The sequence below is a fragment of the Diospyros lotus genome, chromosome 1 (assembly GCF_014633365.1).
Source record: "Diospyros lotus cultivar Yz01 chromosome 1, ASM1463336v1, whole genome shotgun sequence".
NCBI classification, from domain to species: Eukaryota; Viridiplantae; Streptophyta; class Magnoliopsida; order Ericales; family Ebenaceae; genus Diospyros; species Diospyros lotus.
Genome location: NC_068338.1, coordinates 34139953 through 34164090, shown reverse-complemented (window position 1 = coordinate 34164090; position 24138 = coordinate 34139953). Strand labels below are relative to the sequence as shown.

General features: G+C 35.7%; 3 protein-coding genes across 8 annotated transcripts in view; all 3 read right to left on the bottom strand.

Moving 5' to 3' along the window:
• LOC127789885 (uncharacterized) overlaps nt 1-599 on the bottom strand; it is a 72711-nt gene extending 72112 nt beyond the window's left edge. For all 4 annotated transcript variants that reach the window (XM_052318971.1, XM_052318953.1, XM_052318962.1 and 1 more), the window contains exon 1: nt 38-599. In XM_052318971.1, coding sequence (XP_052174931.1) covers nt 38-187 — 150 coding nt within the window. In that variant the 5' untranslated portion in view covers nt 188-599. The remainder of the gene's footprint in view (nt 1-37) is intronic.
• Nucleotides 600-1668: 1069 nt separating this feature from the next.
• Nucleotides 1669-10665, bottom strand: LOC127789879 (TPR repeat-containing protein ZIP4). The gene is made up of 5 exons (XM_052318942.1): nt 9271-10665; nt 3609-3798; nt 3463-3495; nt 2744-3364; nt 1669-2599 (listed from the first exon to the last, which is right to left on the bottom strand). Exons 1-5 carry the CDS (start codon nt 10587-10589, stop codon nt 1937-1939), a joined length of 2826 nt encoding a protein of 941 aa, XP_052174902.1. The 5' UTR covers nt 10590-10665; the 3' UTR covers nt 1669-1936.
• A 4506-nt stretch (nt 10666-15171) lies between these two features.
• Nucleotides 15172-22039, bottom strand: LOC127789864 (FRIGIDA-like protein 3). 3 transcript variants are annotated; one of them, XM_052318922.1, is made up of 5 exons: nt 21877-22026; nt 21533-21640; nt 17584-18643; nt 16156-16328; nt 15172-15781 (listed from the first exon to the last, which is right to left on the bottom strand). In XM_052318922.1, the coding sequence occupies exons 3-5, from the start codon at nt 18629-18631 to the stop codon at nt 15359-15361; spliced, it is 1644 nt and encodes a 547-aa protein (XP_052174882.1). In that variant the 5' UTR covers nt 18632-18643; nt 21533-21640; nt 21877-22026; the 3' UTR covers nt 15172-15358. The 3 variants fall into 3 exon arrangements, with proteins under 3 accessions (XP_052174882.1, XP_052174889.1, XP_052174876.1); XM_052318929.1 differs by having other exon boundaries at nt 21533-21623; nt 21877-22022; XM_052318916.1 differs by lacking the exon at nt 21533-21640 and having other exon boundaries at nt 21877-22039.
• Between the last annotated feature and the right edge of the window lie 2099 nt (nt 22040-24138).

The following is a 24138-nucleotide window of genomic DNA, read 5'->3' as shown; positions in this document are numbered from 1 at the left end:
CAATGAAACTGAAATTAAGGGCAATTTAGGGCAAAACCTGACGGTAATTGGGAGCACCATCGATCTGCGGCGATAAGCGTTTGTTCTGGCAACCAGGAAAATGATCACTCTTCAGAATGGTTTTCTTGCCCAGTACGGATCCGTTTCTTTGCATAATTACCTCCTCGGGCTCCATCGGCACCGACATGATGCACCGCTCTTCGGAAATCTCTATCACAAATTCCCAATTTCAGTACGCCACTCCTCTTTTCCACCACATAAGACGACAAATCCTCATTACTTCAGCAGAGTTCAGCGGAATTCAGAACCATTAGCAGAACAAATTCCCATTAGTTCAACCAAATCAAAGAGACCAACTCTTCCTAGCAGAACGGATTCGCAGAAAATGAGTGGACGGAACGCCGAACGGCGAAGAGGCAACCGAAAATTATGCGAGGAGTAGAGAATTTATCCGGGGAGCATTTACATATTCAGAATGGAAATCCGACGAGAGTCTCGATTGGAGTTTACTCAAATATGCTTCTTCGCGGCCAGTAGGGTTTCAGTCCGGCGCTGCCAAAGATAGTACACTGAACTGACCTGCCCTGACCTGACATTGCAACGCCTAAGGCGTGCGTTTGAATATATATATGATTTTTTCCGATCGATAAAGTATTATCGAAATAAGAATATTTTATTAGAATAATATTTCCGGTGCCATGTCGGTGCTGATGTGGCGTCGCGCAGGAAAAAGCAACCGATAGATATCCTTTGCTTTTTGAGCAAATTGCGCACGTTACCCCTGGAGTTTCACCTTGTTACACCACGTGTCCCTGAAAAAGTAACGGATAAACTTTACTTTTTGAGTATATTACGTACTCAACCCCAAATGTTTCAGTGAATTGCGTCAATGTCCGCTGAGATGAAACGAAGAAACTTTATTTTTGAGTATATTACACATGACACCCCTAATGTTTCACAAAATTAAATTGTGTTTATATTTATTTTAGAAATTACACTAAGTTACACTCCACATGTATACCGAATGATCTCTAAGCTCTTTCTTTTATCCTTCAATCTAATTTAACTTTTAAATAATTTGTTATAATTTTTAAAACATAAGAAGTCTTTATTTTTATGCCAAACATTATTTTGGTGGTACTCTTTTGTGCAATTAATATTTAAAAGAGGGCCTAGTGGGTAAGCCTAAAGTGGTTCAAAAAATTGGGTTGAGCATAATTTAAGCCTAATAAAAACTAAAAGGGTCAGATTAGCCCAAACTTAATTTAAAAGATTTTAATAGGTTTAACTAAAGCCCAAAATAAAAATAAAAAAAATGAAATGGGCTTGAAGAAACTGGTCCAACGCCCCTGCACTAAATTCCGAATGAAACAAATAAAATCTAAGACCCTCTTTCATCTTTTTACACTTCAATGCTTTGTTCATTAAATAAATAACTAAATTAATTAAAATAAATAAATAATATTAGATATTTAGTTAATTGAAATAAATATATAAACAATAATTTTACCGAAATATTAAATATAATATATCTCATTTAATTACTTATTCATTTTATAAAACATAATAAAGATGATTAGATTCGAAACCATTTTATTTATCATATTTATTTATCCAAACAATTAAATTGTAATTTGAAATTCTGAACACAACCAAAGAAAAAGGAAAAACTTTTACAAGTATGGGAAACCAGGTCCAAATTCTAAAGTATGAACACCTTCTAGTTTCTAGTGCAATGCATGTTGAGAGTGTTTTCTTGAAAGCTATCTGATAACAGATGTATAATAAGAAAGTTTATGTGTTCTGTCTACAAATTGGTTGTCAATTGGGTGTTGAAAAGAAGACTAAAACTAAAATCATGTACAAAGTGAAGGAATGTGGGACTATGCAAACTGGTGATCTATCTTACCTAGTAGTAGTAATGGTAGTAGTTTCTTCAGATTTCAGACCTGCATTCACTACTGTTCTCGAGGGCATGAAACTTCTTTTCGAAGCCGGCAAGAAACCCTTCCATGCATGACTTGTAAGCGTCCATTCCAGGGACCTTGCCGGCCAGTTCCAACCCCATATTCATCCACTTCCTCGCTGCCTCAACCTGCCCCAGCCTCGTGGGGAGAGCCGCTCGGTTCCATGCTGTCATGGCCAGCCACTTCCCCTCTTCAATTGGATACTCCCCCTCCTTTAACCCGACCATTATCCGGTATGCTTGCTTGTACAGTCCATGTAAAACATCATCTGAGTCGCCCTTGTGAACGGCACAAACAGCAATCAGTTTCCTGACTGTGAGAGCCACATGCCGGTAATTTGGAAAAGGGGAATCGAGGAGAGCAGAGAGACAGGTATTTAGGGCAAAGGTGGCTACTTCAGGATTGGAATGTGGGCCTTGTGAGGCATGGAGGCCAAGCTGAAGAAGATAATTAGGATTGCAAGATTTTGAGGCTGCAAAGCTTTTTATCAGGAGGAGCTGTTGGGATCCTGTTCCCTTAAGCCTTGCATGCAGATCATATGCATTCAAGGTGTATATAAAGAAGTAGTCAGGCCCAACCGTGGTGATCTCATCGCCATTTGATTGGTTCCTGGTAGAGATGCATGATAATATCTACATGCATGGATACGTGATCAGTAAGAGAGAAATATGAAGACAGCTGTGCAGTTGTAATCAGGATCCATGGTGATTTAGGACCTGAAAAGTAGAAATTTGAGGTGTTAAAAGGAAGAAATCAGGGAAACCGATGATTGCTACCTTTCCAGCTCTGTCTAGCAGCTCAATGGCTTGCTTCACTTCAGTGTCCAACATTATGGCCTTTTGATGCTTCTCATCAGCTATCATGGCAGATACAGTCAATATCAATGATTTGCAAACCATTGCATTGTTTCCTTCTATTTCACCATCTACCGTAACACCGTAGAATTCTGATGCCAATCTAAAGAATTCTGCGCATAATTCATAATTTTTCTCCTTGCCTGTTCTAGTCCCCATATTCCATGAGTTCACAGCAAGCCAATCCCGTTCCCTTCTGCCCACCTCACCTTTCCCAAAGAAACAAGCAGGACCAAGCTCACATGATATCTTATAACCTTGTTTCATGTATTTGAGGGCTTCAGACTCGTTGCTAGGGTCTTGTGTGAGGATTGTGACTAGGGTGCGCAGCACCATGACCTTCGTGGATGCCATGGGTTTCCCTGTGGGGTAAGAGTTTAAGAGAGTGGATAGAGAGGCAACGGCCACAGGAAGAGCGCGACAAGCAATAGCTTCATGGGCTGAAAGAGAGAGGAAGTCAGGCGTGAAGTCGAGGCAAGTAGTCATAGCTTGCACTTGAGTAATAGCTCCATTGTGGTCATTCTTTTGCAGACTAATCTTGAACTGCAGGAATAGAAATTATTCCAGTTTTGAAGTTAAATAATTAATAAAAAGGACAGAAAATGACTAATATAATACTGAGAGAAAGAAACAAATCAAACCTTAAGGAAAGCACATGCTATATTGGGTTCAATCTGCAGGAAAAAAAAAAAAAAAAAAGCATGAAGAAAAGTAGATCCTCCTCAGTTACAGAGAAATTCCTCTGTCAACAGAACAAAGCTCCAGTATCTGACAATTTATAGCATACCTTTTCAGCCTCACTGATGTACTCTTGAGCTCGATCTAGCTGGGAGAGGCCTAGGTAACAGAGACCTAAAATTCTGAACCCTTTTGCTCGGAGAGTCCTATTTTCTATATTATAAGGTACGTAGAGCATAGACTTTTCAAACATCTCCGCACTTGTCTCATAATCTTTAGATCGAAAATGGTCTGCAGCACTGCAAATGTAAAATGCAAAAACTATTAAATATTATATTGGTAAAAAAGTGCATACGGTTCCCGGGTAGTTACCCTTTATACTGCAACAGGCACATCATCATTTTATGAGTGGTACCATTCATGTAGTCAATGTGTAGCAAGACACCTTAAGCACCAATTTTTGGGTTAATTTTGTCATTATCTCCTTTGGTAAGCATACAATGCCGCCACCCACGCGATAAAAAGAAAGCGAATTAAAAAAGAGAGCAAAGATTGCAAAACATCCCCGGTTTAAGCCAATAGACATAGGACGTCAATACTAAAAGAGTGAGATGCTATTCCAGGTTGGGAAGACATCAACTACTATATAAAACAATATTATGCTCTCATGGATGATGGTTGGATTGTTTTTGAACTATAGAACCATGAAAGGGATTCAGTTAAGTACTGACACATGAAAGAGGTGGATAATGATGTCAAGTGCAAGATTTTCCTAGCAGGTTTTCTTCGTGCAAAAAAAAAAATGGTTACTTCCTTCCTATGTTGCATGGAAACAGAAACGAAAAACGTTTCTAATATAAAACGAAAATGCGGAAACGGACATTCTTCTAAAAAAAATAGGCATAAATGGGATCCAAAAAGAAAACGAGAAACGTTTTAAAAACGAGGAAATGGCTACTCAAGTTGTTTCCGTGCAACATAGCTTCCTTCTTGTTGCAGACTGAAATTCCCACAACCTTTTCTGCTAGGAAATTTGATCTATTTTAATTTTGATTTAGATTTCCGATTTTTATTTCTAGTAAGATTTGTTGGGAAATTTGATTTATCTTTTAGTTAAACTTTGGCCTATAAAAGGAATTAGTAATGTAATCGTATAGGTGACTGATGAGGAATCAGTTGAGATTTCTTCCCTCGCTTCCCTTGCTGAATTCTCTCTACCCCTCTTTATTTTCCTTCTTATTCCCATCATTTTTTCTCTTCTCTCCTTGGTTTTCTTCTCTTCCCCTTCAATTTTCTGATTTGCAATCTATCATGTTATCAGTTTCAGAATCAGAGCAAATATCAGTGTTCGAAAATGCAGCCTAGGCGGCCGCCTAAGCGTTGAGTGGCCACTGGCCGAGGCGATTTAGGGCTACTCGACAGCCCTATGTGCCATGCCCGACTAATCGGGCCTCAGCGGAGCCTAACTGCCTGGGCAGCCACCAGGGTCGCGCGCGGCCTGGGCCACCTAGGTCGTGCGCGTCTTGGGCCGACCTTATTTTCCCATCCCTTTCTCTATTTCCCTTTTCTCTTTCTCTCTCTGGTTGTTCATCGCAGCTCCTCTCTCTCTCTCTCTCGCATTCGATCTCCTCTTGGTCGTTCGTCGCCGCCATCGATCTCTTCTCTTGGTCCTGCTCTCTCGTTGCCGCCGACCTCACCTGTTGGTCGTTCTCTCTCGTCGCCACCAATCTCATATGTTGGCTATCATCTCTCGTCGCCGATCTCGTCTTGCTGTGGTATGTATCCATCTTCCTCCGCCAACGCAAGCTTGTGTTGCTGCTGCGTTGTTGCTTGTTGCAGCAGCAAGCAGCAACGCAAAGCTGCTCGCTGCTCACTTGCTGCTTGTTGAAGCAGCAAGCTTGCGTTGCTGCAGCAGCTGTTGATTTCATTAGATAACTTTTAATTAAATTTCAATGTTAATTATTCAATACTCAGGGAAAAAAAAGAAAACAGGAAGTGAAATGAATGATTCGGATAGGACTGGAAGTACGGGAGCATCATTCGAGGCCTCCTCAATTCTTAAAAGAAAGTCAAATGATGTCAGATGGGAGTATGGAATGTTAATTGATCCGAAGAATATGGATAAAATTAAATGTAAGTTGTGTGGTAAAATTATGTCTGGAGATGTTTACAGAGTAAAAGAACACATTGGCCACATTTTTAGAAATGTTTCTGCATGTCCAAAATCTTCTCCGACTGATCAAGCTAAATGTAAGAATGCTATTGCCGAGGCAAAGAATAAGAGGAAAAATAAGAAGAATGAGGAAGATTTGATGAGATCAACTGTTAATATCTCTGAAAGAGTGGAAGGGGATGATGAAGATGAATTGCAAGAGTTAGGTAGCAGAAAAACGTCCCGTACTCTTGGCCCTATGAATAAGTTTGCTAGCTCCATCGGCCTTGAAACTTGTTTGAGTGCGAGAATGACCCAAATGCAACAAACTATTAGTGAAGCACTATTTAAAGAGAGAACACAGTCTGTTCGTGAATATTGTGCTAGATGGGTGTATGAAGCTGGTATACCTTTCAATGCTATTGACAATGATAGCTTCAAATTGTTTGTTGAGGCGGTTGGTCAATTTAGACCGAGCTTCAAACCTCCCAGTCAATACCAATTGAAAGAATCGCTATTAAAGGGGGAAGTTGACAGAATAAAAGAGTTATTGAAGAAGCATGAAGAAGAGTGGGCACGAACTGGGTGCTCCATTATAACAGATGCTTGGACAGATAGAAAAATGAGGAGCATCATGAACCTATGTGTTAATTCTAATGCAGGTACTGCTTTCCTTTCTTCTAAAGAGTCTTCAGATGAAGCACATACAAGTGAACTTATCTTTGAGCATGTGGATAAGTGCATTGAGCAAGTTGGGCCGCAAAATGTCATCCAAGTAGTAATCGACAATGTTGCCAATAATATGGGAGCGGCAAAATTTTTGAAGGTGAAGAGGCCAAATATCTTTTAGACCTCATGTGCTACTCACACCATCAATTTGATGCTTGAAAGTATTGGAAAACTACCGAAGTATAAGAAAGTCATTGATTAGGCCAAGAGTTTCACAATCTTCATTTATGCACACCATAAGACCTTGTCCTTAATGAGGTCATTTACGAAGAAGAGGGATATAGTGAGACCAGGAGTCACTAGATTCGCTTCTGCTTTCTTGACTTTGCAGAGTTTGATGGAGAAAAAGGTCCAACTGAGGGCAATGTTTACCAGCTCTGAATGGGAGAAGTGCAAATGGTCGAATATTGTTAAAGGGAAAGCAGCATATGTTACTGTGATGAGCATTGCTTTTTGAAATGGTGTGATTATATGCCTTAAGGTTTTTGCACCTTTGGTGAAGGTGCTTCGAGTTGTTGATGCGAATAGAAAGCCTTCTATGGGGTTTTTATGTGGAGAGATTAAGCAAGCAAAGGAAGATATTAAGGAGGCCTTAAATAATCTTGAAAAGAACTATAAGCCTATTATGGAGATTATTGAAGCAAGGGTGAAAGATAGACTAAATAGTCCACTACATTTTGCAGCTTACCTTTTGAATCCCTACTACTTTTTCATGGATATGGATATACAACTTGATAATAAAGTGATGGATGGGCTTTTTAACTGTGGAGATGTTTTATCATTATGATGGTGAATTGCAAGGCCATGTTATAAATGTTGAGTTGCCAAAGTATACTCGTAAAGATGGAGCTTTTGGAAAATCGTGGGCAACTCAAGGGTGTGTGAAAAATGATGACAATTATAATCCAGGTATAAAATTTCTTTAATCCTTTCTATTGTGTATTAGTGTATAAATTAAATTTGTTTACTTTATACTTGTTTGACCTATGTAGTTACATGGTGGATGACTTATGGAAATCAAACTCCAAACTTGCAATGAATGGTGAGAAAGATTCTCCCGTTAACCACTAGTTCATCCGGTTGTGAAAGAAATTGGAGCACTTTTGAAGGGGTTAGTGTATATATGAATTATATTTATTTACTATCAATTAGTTATCCTTATTCAGTTATCATTTATATTGATATTGCTTTTATTTTATTTATGTAGATACATACGAAGAAAAGAAATAGACTAGACGTGAATCGATTGAACAATCTAGTCTATGTTCAATTTAATGCGAAATTGATGAACAAGCACAAAAGGGAGAAGGAAATAAATGTTAATGTGCTACTTGCTAGTGATGCTAGTAATGCACAAGGATGGATCGTTGATGGAGAAGATGATGAAGAAGTTGAGCCTGGTACAGGGCTCACTTGGGAAGTGGTTGGTGAAACATCGGGAGCAGACGAGATGCTTCAAGCTTGAAGAAGTTCTAAGATGAGAGAGTTTCATGAAGATGATTTTCAATCAGAAGAAGAAAATGAGTAAGAAATCAATGAATTTGATTTTGAATCCGATGAAGATCGTGTATTGGAAGAATATGGAGAGGAAGAAGACCAATTAGATAGTTAGACTTAGATTCTTCGAATATAGTTTATGTTGTATTATTGATGCTTCTACCTTCTTGAACTTATAACTAATATAATAGTTTATTTTCTGAGTCTTAATTCCATTATTTCACTTGTCTTTTCAAATTTGATTTACCTGAAAATAATATCAAATTACTTCAAAAGGTTTTTAGAAAAAAAATATATCATTTTTCCTAGTCGCCGCCTAGGCCCCACCTAGGCACCCTAGGCCCCAGTCTGACGCCTGACTAGCGCCTAGTGCATTTTTGAACACTGGAAAATATAGTTATCAAGAATCTGCTTGCCTCTGTTCCAAACCTTCCTTAAGCCTCACTGAATCCAGCCTGACTAATCTGCTGCGGGATTCCACTGAGAATGCTGTATGTGCAGAGAGAGTTAGAAGAGTTGTTTGTGGAAGCTGGAAATAGGCTCCTTCACCAACCCTCTTCATCCTATGAGCTCCTTCCTTGACCAAATCAAGAATTTTCTTTCAAGAGTGGATGCGTATGGAGGCATTGGTTGCAGATGAACTTCTAAGATCATCCAACCACTCACTTAAAGGTCGGATGATTGATCAGTGAGAGTCCACAAAACTCAAAGGCGAGTTTTTCTCCAACCTATAGGAGATTGATAAGAAATTTGATCTATTTTAATTTTTTATTTATTTAAATTTTGATTTAGATTTTAGCTCTTATTTTTTGTAAGATTTGTTTAGATTTCAGCTATTATTTTCAGTAAGATTTGCTCGGAAATTTGATCTATCTTTTAGTTACACTTTGACCTAGAAATAGACATTAGTGATGTAAACAGAGAGGTTACTTATTTGGAACAATTGAGATTTCTTCCATAGCTTCCCTTTTTGAATTCTCTCTTCCCCTCTCTACTTCCGTTCGTCCTGCTCTTTTGGTAAAGCTTCTTTTCCCTCCGTGATTTTCTTCTCTTCCCCTTCAATTTTCTGCAATATATCCTTCTGTGGTCACTGAATCTATCAAGCAGATAACATAATCATTACCTCATATATAGTCGAAGGAGAAGTCATGGGTGAAATTCTTCCGAAGCAAATTGGGTAAACACGGATGATGAAAAATCATAATCTGTTCAAGGTTTTTGGTGGTATAAAGGAAATGGTGCATGGCCAATCAACTAGGCATTGTTTCTTGCTAATCACTGCTGTTTGCTTTGACTATCATGACAGCAATGGCTACCACACATAACTACAATAAAAGAAAATGCACACAAGTATTTATGAACTGGGATTTGCCAGGTGAAAAATTTAACTTACCAGTTCCACAGAACGGCATGCATTGCTGTCCTCTCTTTTGCAGCTTCCTCTCCAGCAAAAATAGCCACCAGCCTCTCATCTGACACCAGTTCAGCCACTAACTTGGCCCTTATCCTCGAGCCTTCACTGGTCACACCCTCCCCAACCACCCTGCTAACCACCCTAATTGCTGCACCTGAACTAACTCGGCACCTTCCCAGGATTCCCAAGAAAATCCCCTTTGCAGTTTCTGCCCCAGCCACTCCAGCAGCCTGAAAATAGGACTCCACCGCTGATACCCAAACACCCTCCGGAATCCCCTCGTCTACCACCATACCCTTTAGCTCCTTCTCAGCCTCTCCGTACTTCCCTAGCCCCAAGAATGCCTTCATAGCCAAAACACTCAAGCTCGGATGATCATCTCCACCACCATCATCTCTCAACACCCTGACACATTTCAATACACTCTCGAACTCATCCCTCTGCAAATGTGACGCCGCAATGAACCGAAGTGTCTTTAATCTCAGTGTCTTCAGAGCAAGCGTTTCATCTTGCTTCCTCGCGATCCTCAGACCCTTCTCGCACAATTCTAATGCTTCGTTCATCAATTTCAGCCCTTCGTTCACGCCACACGCCTCATTCTTTGACAAAGCAATTTTTCCAAATATCAAGTACTGGTTGGCTAAAGCTCTATAGTTCTCTGCACATCCGAATAGAACATTTTTCCCTCGATTTAGTAACGTAATCGCTAGATTCCTGTCCGAAACTTCCCAAGCGGTTCTGGACCTCGCCATGTTCAGACCTAGGAGGAGTTTCCGTTCTTCGTTATCGGAAATAGCCCCAACATCGATCCTAGAGGTGAGATCGGCGGCTTTCTCGAAGCAAGTATTCGCGACATCAAACTTGCGAAGGTCGTGCCAAATAAGACCGGTTTTGTAGAAGAACGAGGCGGCCTTGAAAGCTGGGGACGGGATTCCGAGGACGTCTGTGGCTAGGAAAAGCAAATCGGCGGAGACCTGCCGGAGCTTAGCATTTTCCTCGCCGGATTTGGCGGCGGAGGAGGATCGCACCCCGGCAGCGTTGGCGAGATCAACACAGGCGTTCCAGAGGCGGTAGCTAAGCTTCCAGATCTGGAGCTTCACGGAATTGGAGAACGGAGCGAGGGAGCTCAGCTGAGTGAGACCGAGAACGAGGTCGGCGGTAATAGTTCCCGGTAAGGGAGCCACCAACGCGTGAAGTTCGAGTTCTTTGATCGAAGACTCGATTTGTGAGAGAACGTGAGACTGAGGCTCGTTGAGGCTCTGCCGGAGGTCTGGCGTCAAGATCTCGGAGATTCTCATTTCAGGCGCAAGTTTGTGGCCGGAAAATCAGATAGGAAGTTTTCTGGAGGGAAAAGAATCGTATATTGATTTTAAAATATTGTAGGATTATTCCAAACCGCCCAACCATAACCACCCATGGTTGTAATATATATATATATATATATTAGTGTCAAATCCGTGCGATATACGGAAGATGTAATTAAAATAGATTTATAAATTTAAAAATAAAAAATTAAACTCGTTATTTTAAATAATCATAACAGAATCGATAAATATATTTTTTTTATTTTAATACTCAACATTTTATCAAAATTTAAGTTTAATTAATTATTCACTATTTAATTTGTTAATAGAGAACGTTTTTAAATCAATATACCGTCATTCAACATGCTAAAGAATAATTAACACATTAAGTAGATTGTCACATTTTTTCGCTTGTCATTTCATAAGATTCTTGACACTTAACATTATATTTCTCAATAACCTCTCCAATTATATCTTTAATAAAAATAAAAAAATTTGTCAATTATAAATGCATAAATAATTATATAATAAACTTTATACTTACTAAATAATTCATGTTCGTCAAATTCAACTACACTCAAAATATTAGCAAATGACTTAAAGATAAAATTTTGTATTAAAAAACTTTCATCCGTAGCATCTACAACAGTAGTATTTGATATTAAGTTTAGTTTGTACTTGTGATTTGTAGTCTTATATTTCATATTGTTGTATCTAAGTATAAAATTGAACATAAAACATAATTGTCCATCACAAATCAATATTTTGAAAGATCAAACCAACTAACGCTTGATTGTTGTATGAATCATTTCACCCTATAAATTTGATTGTAAAATCTATATAAATAATTAACAATAAATTTATTAAGGAAAAAAAATATATTCATCCATGAAAATCATCTCAATGGGAATGTTATAAGTTTTTTACCTATCTTCAAAGCATAAAATCTCCCAAAGTCTCACAACTCAAATATTTAACGTCCATATTTTGAAAAGTTACTTTAAAAGGCTTTTATTCAATTATACAGTATTATATAAAATGAAAAATCTTGATATAAACTTCCTATTTATACGCAAAAGTTATTACATTTGAACAACAAATCATTAAATATTTACATTAAAATAAATGTAGTGATTAATTAATTATTAAAGTAAAATAATTTATTATATTATATATTTATTTATAAATTATAATTATAAATATAAATTAAAACTCCTAAACGTAAGAAATTAAGTTTTTCAATGCTAATTAAAAATTCTCTTAAAATTTTTAATTTATGCAATGATAACAAAACATTGAACATATAGATTTTAACTTATTTTTCTTTCACAATGCATTAATTTCCTTCCATGGTATTGAAAATATGATATATTAGATCTTAATTAGTATTGAAAAATTCACGCATTATTCTTGAATATGTGATATCTTAAATCTTAATTAGTATTGAAAAACTCAAGCATTAAATTAAATGTAATGATTAATTAATTATTAAAGTAAAATTATTTATTATATTATATATTTATTTATAAATTTATAATAAATATAAATATAAATTAAAACTCCTAAAATGTGAGGAAGCATGGGTTTTCCAATGCTAATTAAAAATTCTCTTAAAATTTTTAATTTTTTATCTTAAAATTTAATTTTTACAATGATAACAAAACTTTAAAAATATAGATTTTGACTTATTTTTCTTTTACTATGCATTAATTTTCTTCCATAGTCTTGAAAATGCAATATCTTACATCATAATTAGTATCGAAAAACCCATGCATTAGTATTGAAAATATGATATATGGATTTTAATTTCTTCTATATTCTTGAAAATGTGATATCTTAAATATTAATTAGTATTGAAAAACCCAAGGTATCATATTTTTAAAACTATAATATAGTTATTAAATTAAAATTAATAATTAATTAATCACTACCTTTGATTTGATGCAAGTTTTTGAAGGAAAAAAATTCACTATTGATTACCACTTGACAAAATACTTTGGCTGACTATCATATTTTAATATATTATATAGGATATATAGGATTTAAAGATAATATTTTATACGAATAAACGATTTTCTATTATTTAATTAATAGTTTAAGTTGTCTATTCATATTTCACATAAATAATATTTATTTTTGATTGATTGAGGAGATGACATGACATAAAATATTTATTTTTGATTAATTAATAGTATTGGAAAACCCTTGCAAATTTAATACAAATTTTAGAGACAAAAAATAGTTTGGTAGATTAATTTTTGGAGGGAAAAAATATTTGTAAACTATTATAATTTATTTAATATATTATATAAAAAAGATAAGATTTTATACAAATGGACGATTTTTTATAACTTAATTAATAGTTTAAGTTGTCTATTCATATTTATCAAAAATAATATTTATTTTTGATTGATTGAGGGATTAATTGATGAGAATATATGATATAAAATATTTATTTTTGATTAATTAATAGCATTGGAAAACCCATGTAAATTTAATGCAAATTTTAGAGGCAATTTTTTGGAGAAAAACTATATGTAGGAAGTTTGCTACTTTATATATTAAGATAATTGTAGGAATTTAAAATATTAATTATTAATTATTAATTATCTGATTAATAATGATAATGAATAATTAATATAATTGCATAGAAGTTGCCCAATTGATTATCCCAAAATGTGTGATTGTTTGGAAGTCTGAATGTCACATTGAAAACTAAATGATGTCCATTTTAATAATAGTATAAATTTAAAATATTAATTATCTGATTATTCTAGATGATTAATAATGATAGTGAATATTTAATGTAATGGTATAGAAGCTATATCTATCTAATTAGTGATTATTCCAAAAAAATTACGTATACCTTTTAAATGAAGTGTTATTTTAAATAATAACAATAGAAAATTTAAATATTAATTTTTTTCTTGAAAAAGAAAAAAAATCAATAAAAAACAAAAGAGCAAAAAAAAAATAAAAATTGTGAAGCCACTGGACGTGAGAGTTATGGCTATATTTACTTTTCTAGTGCTTTAGCTTGATATGGAGCATACTTTTGTTATGTTTTCATTTTAATAACAATAGAAATTTAAAAAAATAATTATTTAATTAATAATGAGAGTGAATAATTAATTTAATTGCATACAAATTATAATTAAATTAATTTTATTTGATTATCCCAAAATGTGTGACTCTTAAAAAGTGTGAAGGTCATATTAAAAAGTAAATAATGTCTTATTTTAATAATAACATAAATTTAAAATATTAATTGTCTAATTATTATTTCTGATTAATAATGGTAGTGAATAATTAATGTAATGGCATAGAAACTGTTATTACATTACTTATTATTCTAGCTGATTAGTGATTATTCAAAAAAAAAAATGTATACCTTTTAAATACTAATTTATTTCTTAAAAAAAAAAAAAAACTAATTTTAGGCGGGAAAGTTTTGTGCAGCTACTCTTCTACTTTAATAAATATTAAGATACCTAAACCAAACAATGCATTCAATAGTAGGAGCTCATATTAACTTTTCTTAATTTATAAAAAAAAATATTTATATAACGATTAAATTACAATTATAACAATTATTATTAATATATATACAAGATACAAGAGTATAATTATAATTTTATGGAGTCGAATAACTAATTTTCTTCATTATTATCCCTTTATAATAATTCATTTTAAATCTTAAAATAGCCTAAAATATGTATTTATAGTGAGTCAATTGTTGCCTTGCAAGTGAGAACGGAGTTTGGAGCTAAGTTTATTAATTTGTGCTTAATTGAACAAACAAAAATAAGTAAATAAATAAATTTGGACTATTGTGTGTGGCACGTAAAATGTAGTCAAATTCGTGTTCAAAAGTCATGATATGGCAAACACACTACAATTAAGCTCGAGAATCAATTTATGGACTCTTTTGAGGTGCAAGATAATGAGAGAAAATACAAGTAATATAAGACTTATTAAGTAAAAGGATGACAATATATTATTTCTCAATTATTATAAATGGGATAATACCCCTTGTAATTAGTTTATAAATTAGTTTGCAAGTCAACTGATTCACATTTATTTATCTAAACCATATTATTTTGCAAACTCTTGCATGCTTACGTGCAAAATAAAGGCATGGAGTGCTTTTGTTTTGTAATAATCATTCTAGGTGAGATAAACTTTATAGTGAGTTGTTTTCCCTCTATTTTCCGTGAATGCATTTTTAATTTAATACCACTATACTGACTTGCACGGATACATAGCCTACGTTGGTCACCGACGTAGAATTCTATTTCTCATTAATCTCATTTTTTAAAAATAATTCCCTCGTACACTGGCTAAATTAAACCATATATTAATCTCTATTTTATTTTAGTAGGTTTACTACAACCTATTTCAGCAATCGATATACAAAAGAACAAATAATTATTGGGACACCCCTGCAAACTTGGTGGTGATACGAAGAAATATAACATCAACCACCTCATTTCATGCTTAAACAGAGTACCAAGGCAATCTACGAATCAAGCAGCAGCATAAATAATAATAACAAATATAAGACGGGGCAAATAACTTACATCAACAAGAAAAACAGTACATATATTTAAAGGATCACAGTATCAGCTTGTACAAGAAATTAAAAGTCAACAAGGTCTGTTTCTTAGATACTAAATTCCATCATCATTACAACATCAAGGAAGTGAAAGGTTAACACTAGCTGTTAACAGGATCATGGATCAAAGTTTAGACAGTCCTACCCACTAGTGAAGATACGCAGCAGCCTGGTACTGGAATCCATTTCCGAAGAAGCTGCCATGACCGGCAGGAGACAGGGTGTAAGCAGCAGAACCCAGAAGCGACGGGATATGGTTGTCAGTTGGACCCGGGTAAACATACGCTCTGTCATACATATACTGTGGGTACCTGTCGGTCATTCTAGCATAGAAGTTCTTGTCCATGGCAACATTAGCAACTCGGGGGCCATGTCCAACACCACTGGCACGGGGTCTTTTGGGCTGAGGCTTTGAAACTTCGGTTGCCCTTTTCTTGTCTTCCTTTGCCTTCTCCAGCTGTAGAACTCGTTTTTGGAGTGGCTCCACGGGATACTGCTCTTCAAGCATGTGGTCTTCAATGCACTTTATCACAGCCTTTAGGGCAGACAGCTCTCTTTCATTGACCTCACACTGAACACCACAAACATTTATTTCGTCACTTACATGAGTAATCACAGGATTAGCCACACACACACACACAAAAAAAAAGGAGTAATCAAAGAAGTATGATATCCTAAAATTGAAACCAATCATATCCGGCATCAGCCCTTACTCCACTCTGGTTCAATTAAGACAAATCAGTACAGCAGCCTAAGGTTTCAGTTTGATTTGGATTCAAGGGTCAGAGTTTCAAATGTGAAAGGAGCTCCACATTCACATTTTGAAAACAAGTCTTTCATAGATCATATACGGTCCTAGCATTAAAAGTCCACATCATAACCAATTGAGGTTTGCTGATATAGCACAATTCCTCTTTTTCAAGTACTGGAAAATCATGAACAAACCTGTACGGTAGGAGATGAATTTCCACTTTTGCCAGGTGAAGAAACCTTGTTGGACTCGGTCAAGTAGGATTTCAGTAATGATACTGGTGGGAATTGTTCTGTCAGCTCAAATGCAAAAGCTAGGTTAACAGCATCAATATGCCTTCCATTATTCACCAACACAGTGATTACACCTGTAAAGTTCAAGCAGGATAAAAGGAACTGTCTCAATCTTCAACAGAGCTTACAGAAATAGGAAAACTTTCGTCCACTAGGTAAATATGACCTCAGATTCATTCCAAGCTATCTTTTGATATATAAAATATTTACTATCCTTGCTCTAGCAAGCCAAGTGGTGCAAACTTAGCAAGGTCAGAAAAAACAAACCTACTCAGTCATCAAGAATTATTTGTTTTTGCATTTTTACATGACGACTCTATATTTATGAACATTCAATATGAAGTAAATAGACAAAAGCTAGTTAACTACTGCATAGTCTCTCCTTAACAACATCTAATCAGAAGAGCAACTTTAGGGCATAGAAAGAGCAATGAAAAATTTAAAGTATTTTAATTTATGATATTAGGACTTACGTTTTGTTTAAATTTTGGAATTTACGTTTAATATCTTTTTTTTATAGGTTAGCCTTTTATTTGTAGTATAATATGTTTGGAGCTTTGATTTATTTTTTTAGTTAAAGGCATTAGTGATGTAATCAGGATGGGCAATTGATTTGGTATACAATTTGAGATTTCTTCTGTTGCTTACTTTGCTGAATTCCCTGTTTCCCTCTCTATTTCTTTTTCTTCCCCTAATTTCATCTCCTCTCAACCTGATTTCTTCTCTTCCCTCCAACTTTCTTGCTGTCCCACATCAAAGAGGCTTATGCCCTTGAAAAAACAGGCTATGCAAGGTATTAAATCTAAAGGATGATGGGGGAAGCTGAATGATGCAGACAATATTTAGGACAAGTTAGAGGGCTATTGCAAAATACACTACTACCTGATGCAGAAGCTAATTACACCAATATATAGGATATCCACCATCTTTAGGTGCACACTGCACCCAACATCCATTTTGTTAACAGACCAACTTACAAGGGGGAAGATACTCCTCCTGAAGCAGAAATCCATGTGATAGTATAGAGCAAGTGATTGTATGCATGTTGCAGACCAACATTTTATCAGCGAGTCAGTTTACTTCCTATCACAAGACACAATTATGCACATTCACTTGGTTAGTTGGTTCCCTTCCGAAGAATATGCAACGCAAAAGCCCACAGTGGAAGTCAGGTTTATGGTAAGCAAAGTCCTTCTGAATATACCACCCATATTATCAAAAATGATCCAATAAAAGTTCCAAGTTCCCCCTACCCCTCTTTCTTCCTCATGAGGCTAGGGGGCAGAGAGAGTATAGAGAGAGCTCAGATAGAGTAGGGCAAACACTAACCTGGCATTTTCTCTGCCAATCCAAGAGCACGACACAGTTCAGCTGTTTGGCGGCGACGAGAAACCATCGGTATGAGTTTGGACAAATCAGCCTGATCAAAATCAGAATCGATGCCAAAAGTGGCTAGAAGCTGTAAAAATGCATGAGCCTCCAAGGAGTTCCCATTGTAGGCATCCACATCAAGATCATCCAGCTTGGGTTTCCAATTCTCAGCAATTGCCTTTGCTCGTTGTTTAACACCTTCTGTAATTATATTGGAAACAGTGGTCCGATCCAGGTTCGTTAACAAAACACTGAGGCATTCCATCAACATGATACAGGTCCGGCGTAAACCCAATAGATTTGAATCTTTTTTCCCATCCAAATTTGACAACTCCATGCTGTAGAAACCATCAAGAGAGTCCAAAACCAGAGAAGCTGGATCAGCTGCAGCTTTTAATGCAAGAGGAATTTCTTCCTTGATGGCAGCAAGGTTCTTGCGATTGTCTGATATGAACTTATGGAGCCTGTCTGAATCCATATCTTGACATAATTTCACTAGTTCGGGATAAGACTTCACCTCCACACTTTCATTTTCAGAAGTCTTTTTCACATCTCCAAAGTTATTCCCAGTAGCCATGACATCAGATGGTTTCTCTTTAACAAATGGTGCCCCAACTTGTTCCTCACCGGTAGCAACTACTTCTGCAGAAGATAACTTCCTGTGCTTCTGGAAAGCATTAACAATAGCAGATACTGCAGCATCTCTTTTCTCTTGCAGCCCCTCCAATGAAGCTTTCTCCTTGGCCATAACAGCTGCCTCGCGCTTCTCCAGTATCTCCTGAGCTTTCGTTATTTTGGTCTCATACTCCTTTTCTTGGTCTTCCAATTCTGTGAAACGCCTTTTCAAGGACTTCTGAAGCCCCTGAAAATGTTCCTCAAGTTGCTTCCATTTTAGATTTAGGGTTATGGCTCGATGACTCTCAAGCTCAGCGAATGCTTTCTGAAGTTGTGCTATCTTGGATGACGTGGAGTCCATGAGCATAGCAACTGATTCATTATCTTCCATGTTAGGTAAGCCCTGGGGAAATCCAAAAAAACAATCCTCTTAGTTACCAGCCTTGACTTTGAATGAAAAATTGCAATCACTGCAAAAGTAGGAAGGGTACAGCCAAGCAGGCAGTGGATCACATACAGCACAATCAACACACTACTTGCTTAGGCATTAGTACTTTATGTTTTGGCAATAGCTGTGCCCATTTGAAATCTTGTTGGCAGTACCAATGAAAAAATGTTAACAATCATGGAGACAAAAAAAAAATAAAAAAAATTAAGTACTAAACAACTATCTGTATACAGCCAGCTACTAAATGAAATCTGAGGCTGGCTAACTTACTTAAACAACAAAACCTTACCTTCCCAGTTTGCATGAAATCATATTCTTTTTTATTGTTTGATACCCATCTGGCTGATATCACCATAGAATACCTTCATTCAGCTCCATCACTTTTCTATATCTTCTATAATTCATAACAGTTTATCTAACATCAAATCCCTCGCTCCTTCCTCTCTATCTATGTATTATATGCAAATATCACCAAAGCATATCATTTAATACCTACTTTATGAATATCATTTACTGCCACAATTACACCCCATGCTCTCCAACATAGGTCCTTGGTATATAGCCATCTACAGTTGTAGATGCTAACAAATTAGGCTTAATGTTAGTTTTCCATTAGAGGCTAGAACGAAACCATAAATAATTATGAAACCTAAACTGTGTATAGCATATTAATTCAACTGAACTGGCGCTAGCCTAATAATTATGTTTTGCAATGAATGTCACGGGATGGAACATAAGGCCAACCACTGAATAGGTCAGCTAGGTGGAAATGTAGAAACAATCTAAGCAAATTCTTTCTATATCACCGAGAGAGAGAGAGAGAGAGGGGGGGGGGGGGGGGGGGGGGAGTTATACAGCCATTGTGGGGTCAATGGTTTCTATGTGATTTTGATAGTAGTTATAATGAACCAGATGTTGTCTTGTCAGGGAGTCACAATAGTTTTTTTTTTGCTATGGTCACAATAGTTTGGAATATACAATTTAACTTCTTCCAAAAGAACCAAGATCTGAATAATAGTTGAAGCATGGACATATTTACTTTTCATAACTCATGTATATCTATTCTTGGCTTGGTTGAAGTAAACCAAACGGCCAATGTAGAACCAAACCAGTCTTAGACAATTATAAATCAAACAGAAAGGTAAAGGAGGTAGATTGAGAACAAATTGAACCATATAGGTCTGGTTTGGTTTATCTCTCAGTTTGGCTGGCTCATTTCAGGACCTCCACTCCGTAAGCAGTCAAGCCTAAAACACGCAACAATTCAAGCATTTCAATACCAACAATGCATTGGTGAAGGTTTCTTTTGTTCCCCATGCAAGAAAAGAAACCTTTTTGTATGCCCCTTTTCCCTTTTATTTATCATGACTCATAAGTCATTGCCCATTCTACTTTTGCATTACCAAAAGTGAGTCCACCAAAAACGCCAAGTGGATCCACACCATGCATGAATGCATATCAACAGCCATCCACCATCACATTATTCAAATCATTAGATGGACTCCAAGTGACATTCTAGAGTTGAAGGAGATGTAGGGGCAGGAAAGCAATGAGTGAAGGATAGCTTTCCTTCTTTTTTGCAAAATGTGTCTTGTTTGGGATAAAAAAATGGTAGAATTTTCAGGATATTTATCAACTATTCCTCAGAATGAAGCACTAACTCTTTTCTCTACCTTATATAGTTGGTTATAAAGTTGTGGATTTTAGCACTGGCACATTTTAGTTATCACTAAAAATTGAGTCCATGTTCTCTTCTCCTGCTCACTGTGGTGTAAGATGGTGTACAATCATGCTATCTTACCTCAAGGACACAATTCAAAAACTAAACTAAGAGCAATTAGAATAACTAAAAAATGCCAATGCATACATTTCTCCAGTCCAAGTAATTGACAAAACAACTCTAAAGTGCATGAGTCCATGTGCGTTTCAGAATAGAAGCATATGATGATAATATCCAATTCACTTGTGTTCTACAAGTGTTTCAAGAAGCCCAGAGACAAGAAGCATATGATGATAATATCCCAATTCACTTGTGTTCTACAAGTGTTTTGAGAAGCCCATGACTTCTTGAAAACTATTTCATGCCCCTATGCATGCCTGGGTAACAAAATAACTAGGTTTGGGGTAGGCTATCGACTCATGAGCTCCCAGCTATGTGTGTGTGTGAGATACATGGGTGGAGAGCACATAAAATGCCTTATAGACAAGATATTGTTTTTAGACAAGCATTTTTACAACCCAAAAAAGGAAATAAAAATAAAAACTACTGCTAATTGAAGCACTAGAGTCAGTGTGTGGTCCATGGGACATCAGAAATTATATTCAGTACATGGTATGTACCACCAAAATTAGGTAAATAAAAAACACAGTGCCTTTCAAGTAATGACTGTTACTTTATCTCGGAACAGACCAAAAGAGAAAATAGATGCTTTGAGTCTTTATCATACATATCCAATAAGAACAAAAAGGAAGCACTGGATGAACCAATCACAGTAAACCAGCAACGAATGTATTCAACCATTCCTTGTCCTAATTTTTTGTTAACTAATTAATGGTTAAAAAAGAACCAATTGTTAACCTCAAACTCAAATCAGATTTTTCTAAGCTCCCAAACCTTTTCCCTGCCCAATCCCGGAGAGCGAGAGAGAGAGAGAGATCCTTTTGCATGCCTAATACAGTATTAATATGAAATTTTGAAACGAGTAGCAGTAGCCACTTCATTACTCGATAGAAGAGAGAAATAGAAAGAAATTACTTAAAATAAACGTCAGATAAAACTTTGAGAACAAAATGCATGTCATAAGTCAACCCAAAATAACCAAAAAAAACAACAACACTACTTACCAAGTAGTATATCCAGTACCGTACCAATAACGTACACGGAAAGACCTTTTAATTTTGCAGGAAGGAAGTGTCAATACCAGACAGCTGATGGCTAGATCAACAAGCACACTGGACGAATTACATACCGGAAAACACAGATTAAACAGATATTACAATAAATGAAGATCAATAACGTCAATCGACGTGTCAACTCAAGTCTGAAATACGGGTTAACGGCAGTAGAAAGCGAAACAAGCGAACTTTAGTTCAAGCCTAGAAGATTAGAGTAAGCCTCGATCTGGAGATTAAAGGGGGAAATTGCAGAAATGAGCAAAAGCTCAAGAGAGAAATCGAAGTGGACTTACCGGATCGAAGCGACGGGGGCCGGGGAAACGATCGGAAGGCGGCGAATTTCGCCGGAGAATCAGACCATGTTTGGCGAGGGCTCCGCGGGACGCAGCGAAATCCCTAGAGAGAGAGAGAGAGGAGAGAGAATTGGGCATAACTAGTTGTATTTATTATCACACCCTTCGACACACGCTGTTGTCTTTTCGCTTTACGTTCCGCTTCAGCCAATCTGGCTTTTGCTATTGCCAATACAGGCTTGGGCTTGGCTACTGTCGGCCTGGGTTCGATTGGGCCGGAAGAACTCACGTTTGGGGCCTCAGCCCCCCCCCCAAAAAAAAAATATATATATATATATATATAAATAAAATCCTGTTTGGGTCATTTACCTTAATAAAAAAAAAACAAACTGATTTTGGGTCCTTTTCAGCCCTACTGATTTGGCATTTTAAATCCTTGGGTATTGTATTTTTCTGGTTTTCTGTTTTTTATTTTCTATTTTTTTTGGAAAATTGCATTTTTAAATCTTCAAAATTAGTAAAGAAAATTTAAAAATTTTTATTTCGATTTGTTTTTCAATTTAATTTAATTATGAAATTTTTCATTTTTAAATCTCTATTTTATATTTTATTAAGTTTTCTAAGTTTTTTGGGTTTTTTGTTAAATAATTTTTAAAAAAACTAAAACTATTTTCACAAATAAACGATCCCAAATAATCGGAACACATGGAATGTCCTTTTGGATTCATCTAACATAAATCTCTCTCAACAATTAAGTACCTTATTTTTACACTCTATTTAAACTTGTAATTTGTGTGATAGTAGAATAAATTAGGTTACAATAATAAATTAGGTCACAATAAATAAAGTAAACTACACTTAAACAGAACTCAATTTAACCTCAAATGACAATTTTTTCATTTCACCCCTCTACTCCATGAATTAGCACCTCAACAGTAGACTAAAAATTAACCTCAAATTAATTAACATAAACTTCACATAAGTTACACGACAATGTTAATTTTCAACTCTAAGGCATTGACCACAGAGGAAAAAAGAAAAAGAAAACCATATAGACCTAAGACTCGATCAGCTATAAATAAGAATTTAGTTAAGGTTGCAATCAAATTGAGATAAGATGAATTTAACTTAAGCCAACTTCTAAACTTAAGTATGAACTTGAGCATGACTTGGGCTCACATCATCAAAAGATTGTCAAGCCAAGCTTTGGCTTGAGTTCGGTGTAAACTCAAGTTTGACACAAGAGAAGAAAGGATGCTACAGTTGTTGGATAGAAAGAGAAATGTGTGCAGTGATGAGCAGCGATAATGAACAGTACTTTAGAGACATAACAGTAGGTGAAGACAAGGGATGTGTGGCGACAAACAGAGAATGATGGGAGACTGCAATGGGGCGACAATAATGTAACATAGGTGTGTATGCGTGACAGTACTTAGGCAAAGATAACGCACAACTAGCGACGCCAAAATAGCGGAAGACAACATGCGATGGCAGTGAAAAAGGGCAATTGGCGATGATTTAGGCTTAGATGGCGACTTGTAATGACGGCAAATGCTCCTTTCCTCCCTAGTCTTCAATTTTCTTTACTTTTTAGGATTTTTAATTTAAACAATTATTTATATGGTATTTAGTTAAATCTAATTTATTATTTTGTTTTATTAAATATACATATATTATATTAAATGATTAAATTAATATATAATAATTTTAAATATATTTAATTTAATCATATTATTATAATAATTTAAAATTTGATAAGATTATGTTAAATAATATATTTATAAAATTATAAATAATTGTATTAATATTTTTATAAATGAGTTTGTTCATAAGTTATTCATAAATTTTTAATCAAGTATATTTATGATCGTTTAATTAAATTTATTAGTATTCACGAATTTTTAATCGAACATATTTTTAAAATTTAATAAGTTAAATTTTATTAAATTCAAACGCGATTCGTTTATTTTTATAAATGAAATCAATCAAGCTTTTATCAAATCAAATCCCGAACTCTTTACGAACGATTCAACTTATTTACCATCGAAAAATGCTATTTGTACAGAAGCTTTTGTACAGAAAGCTTATAGGGATGATATATCGCGATATTTTGACATCAAAAAATCGCGATATTTTGATCCCTGCTCATCCCCTTCTCCCTCTCCCCCCTTTCCTCGCTGCTGCAACCTCACTCGTTGCCGCCTCGCCCCGCCGCCTCACCTCGCCTTGCCTTATTGCTGCCGTCGCTTGTCGCTGCTACTG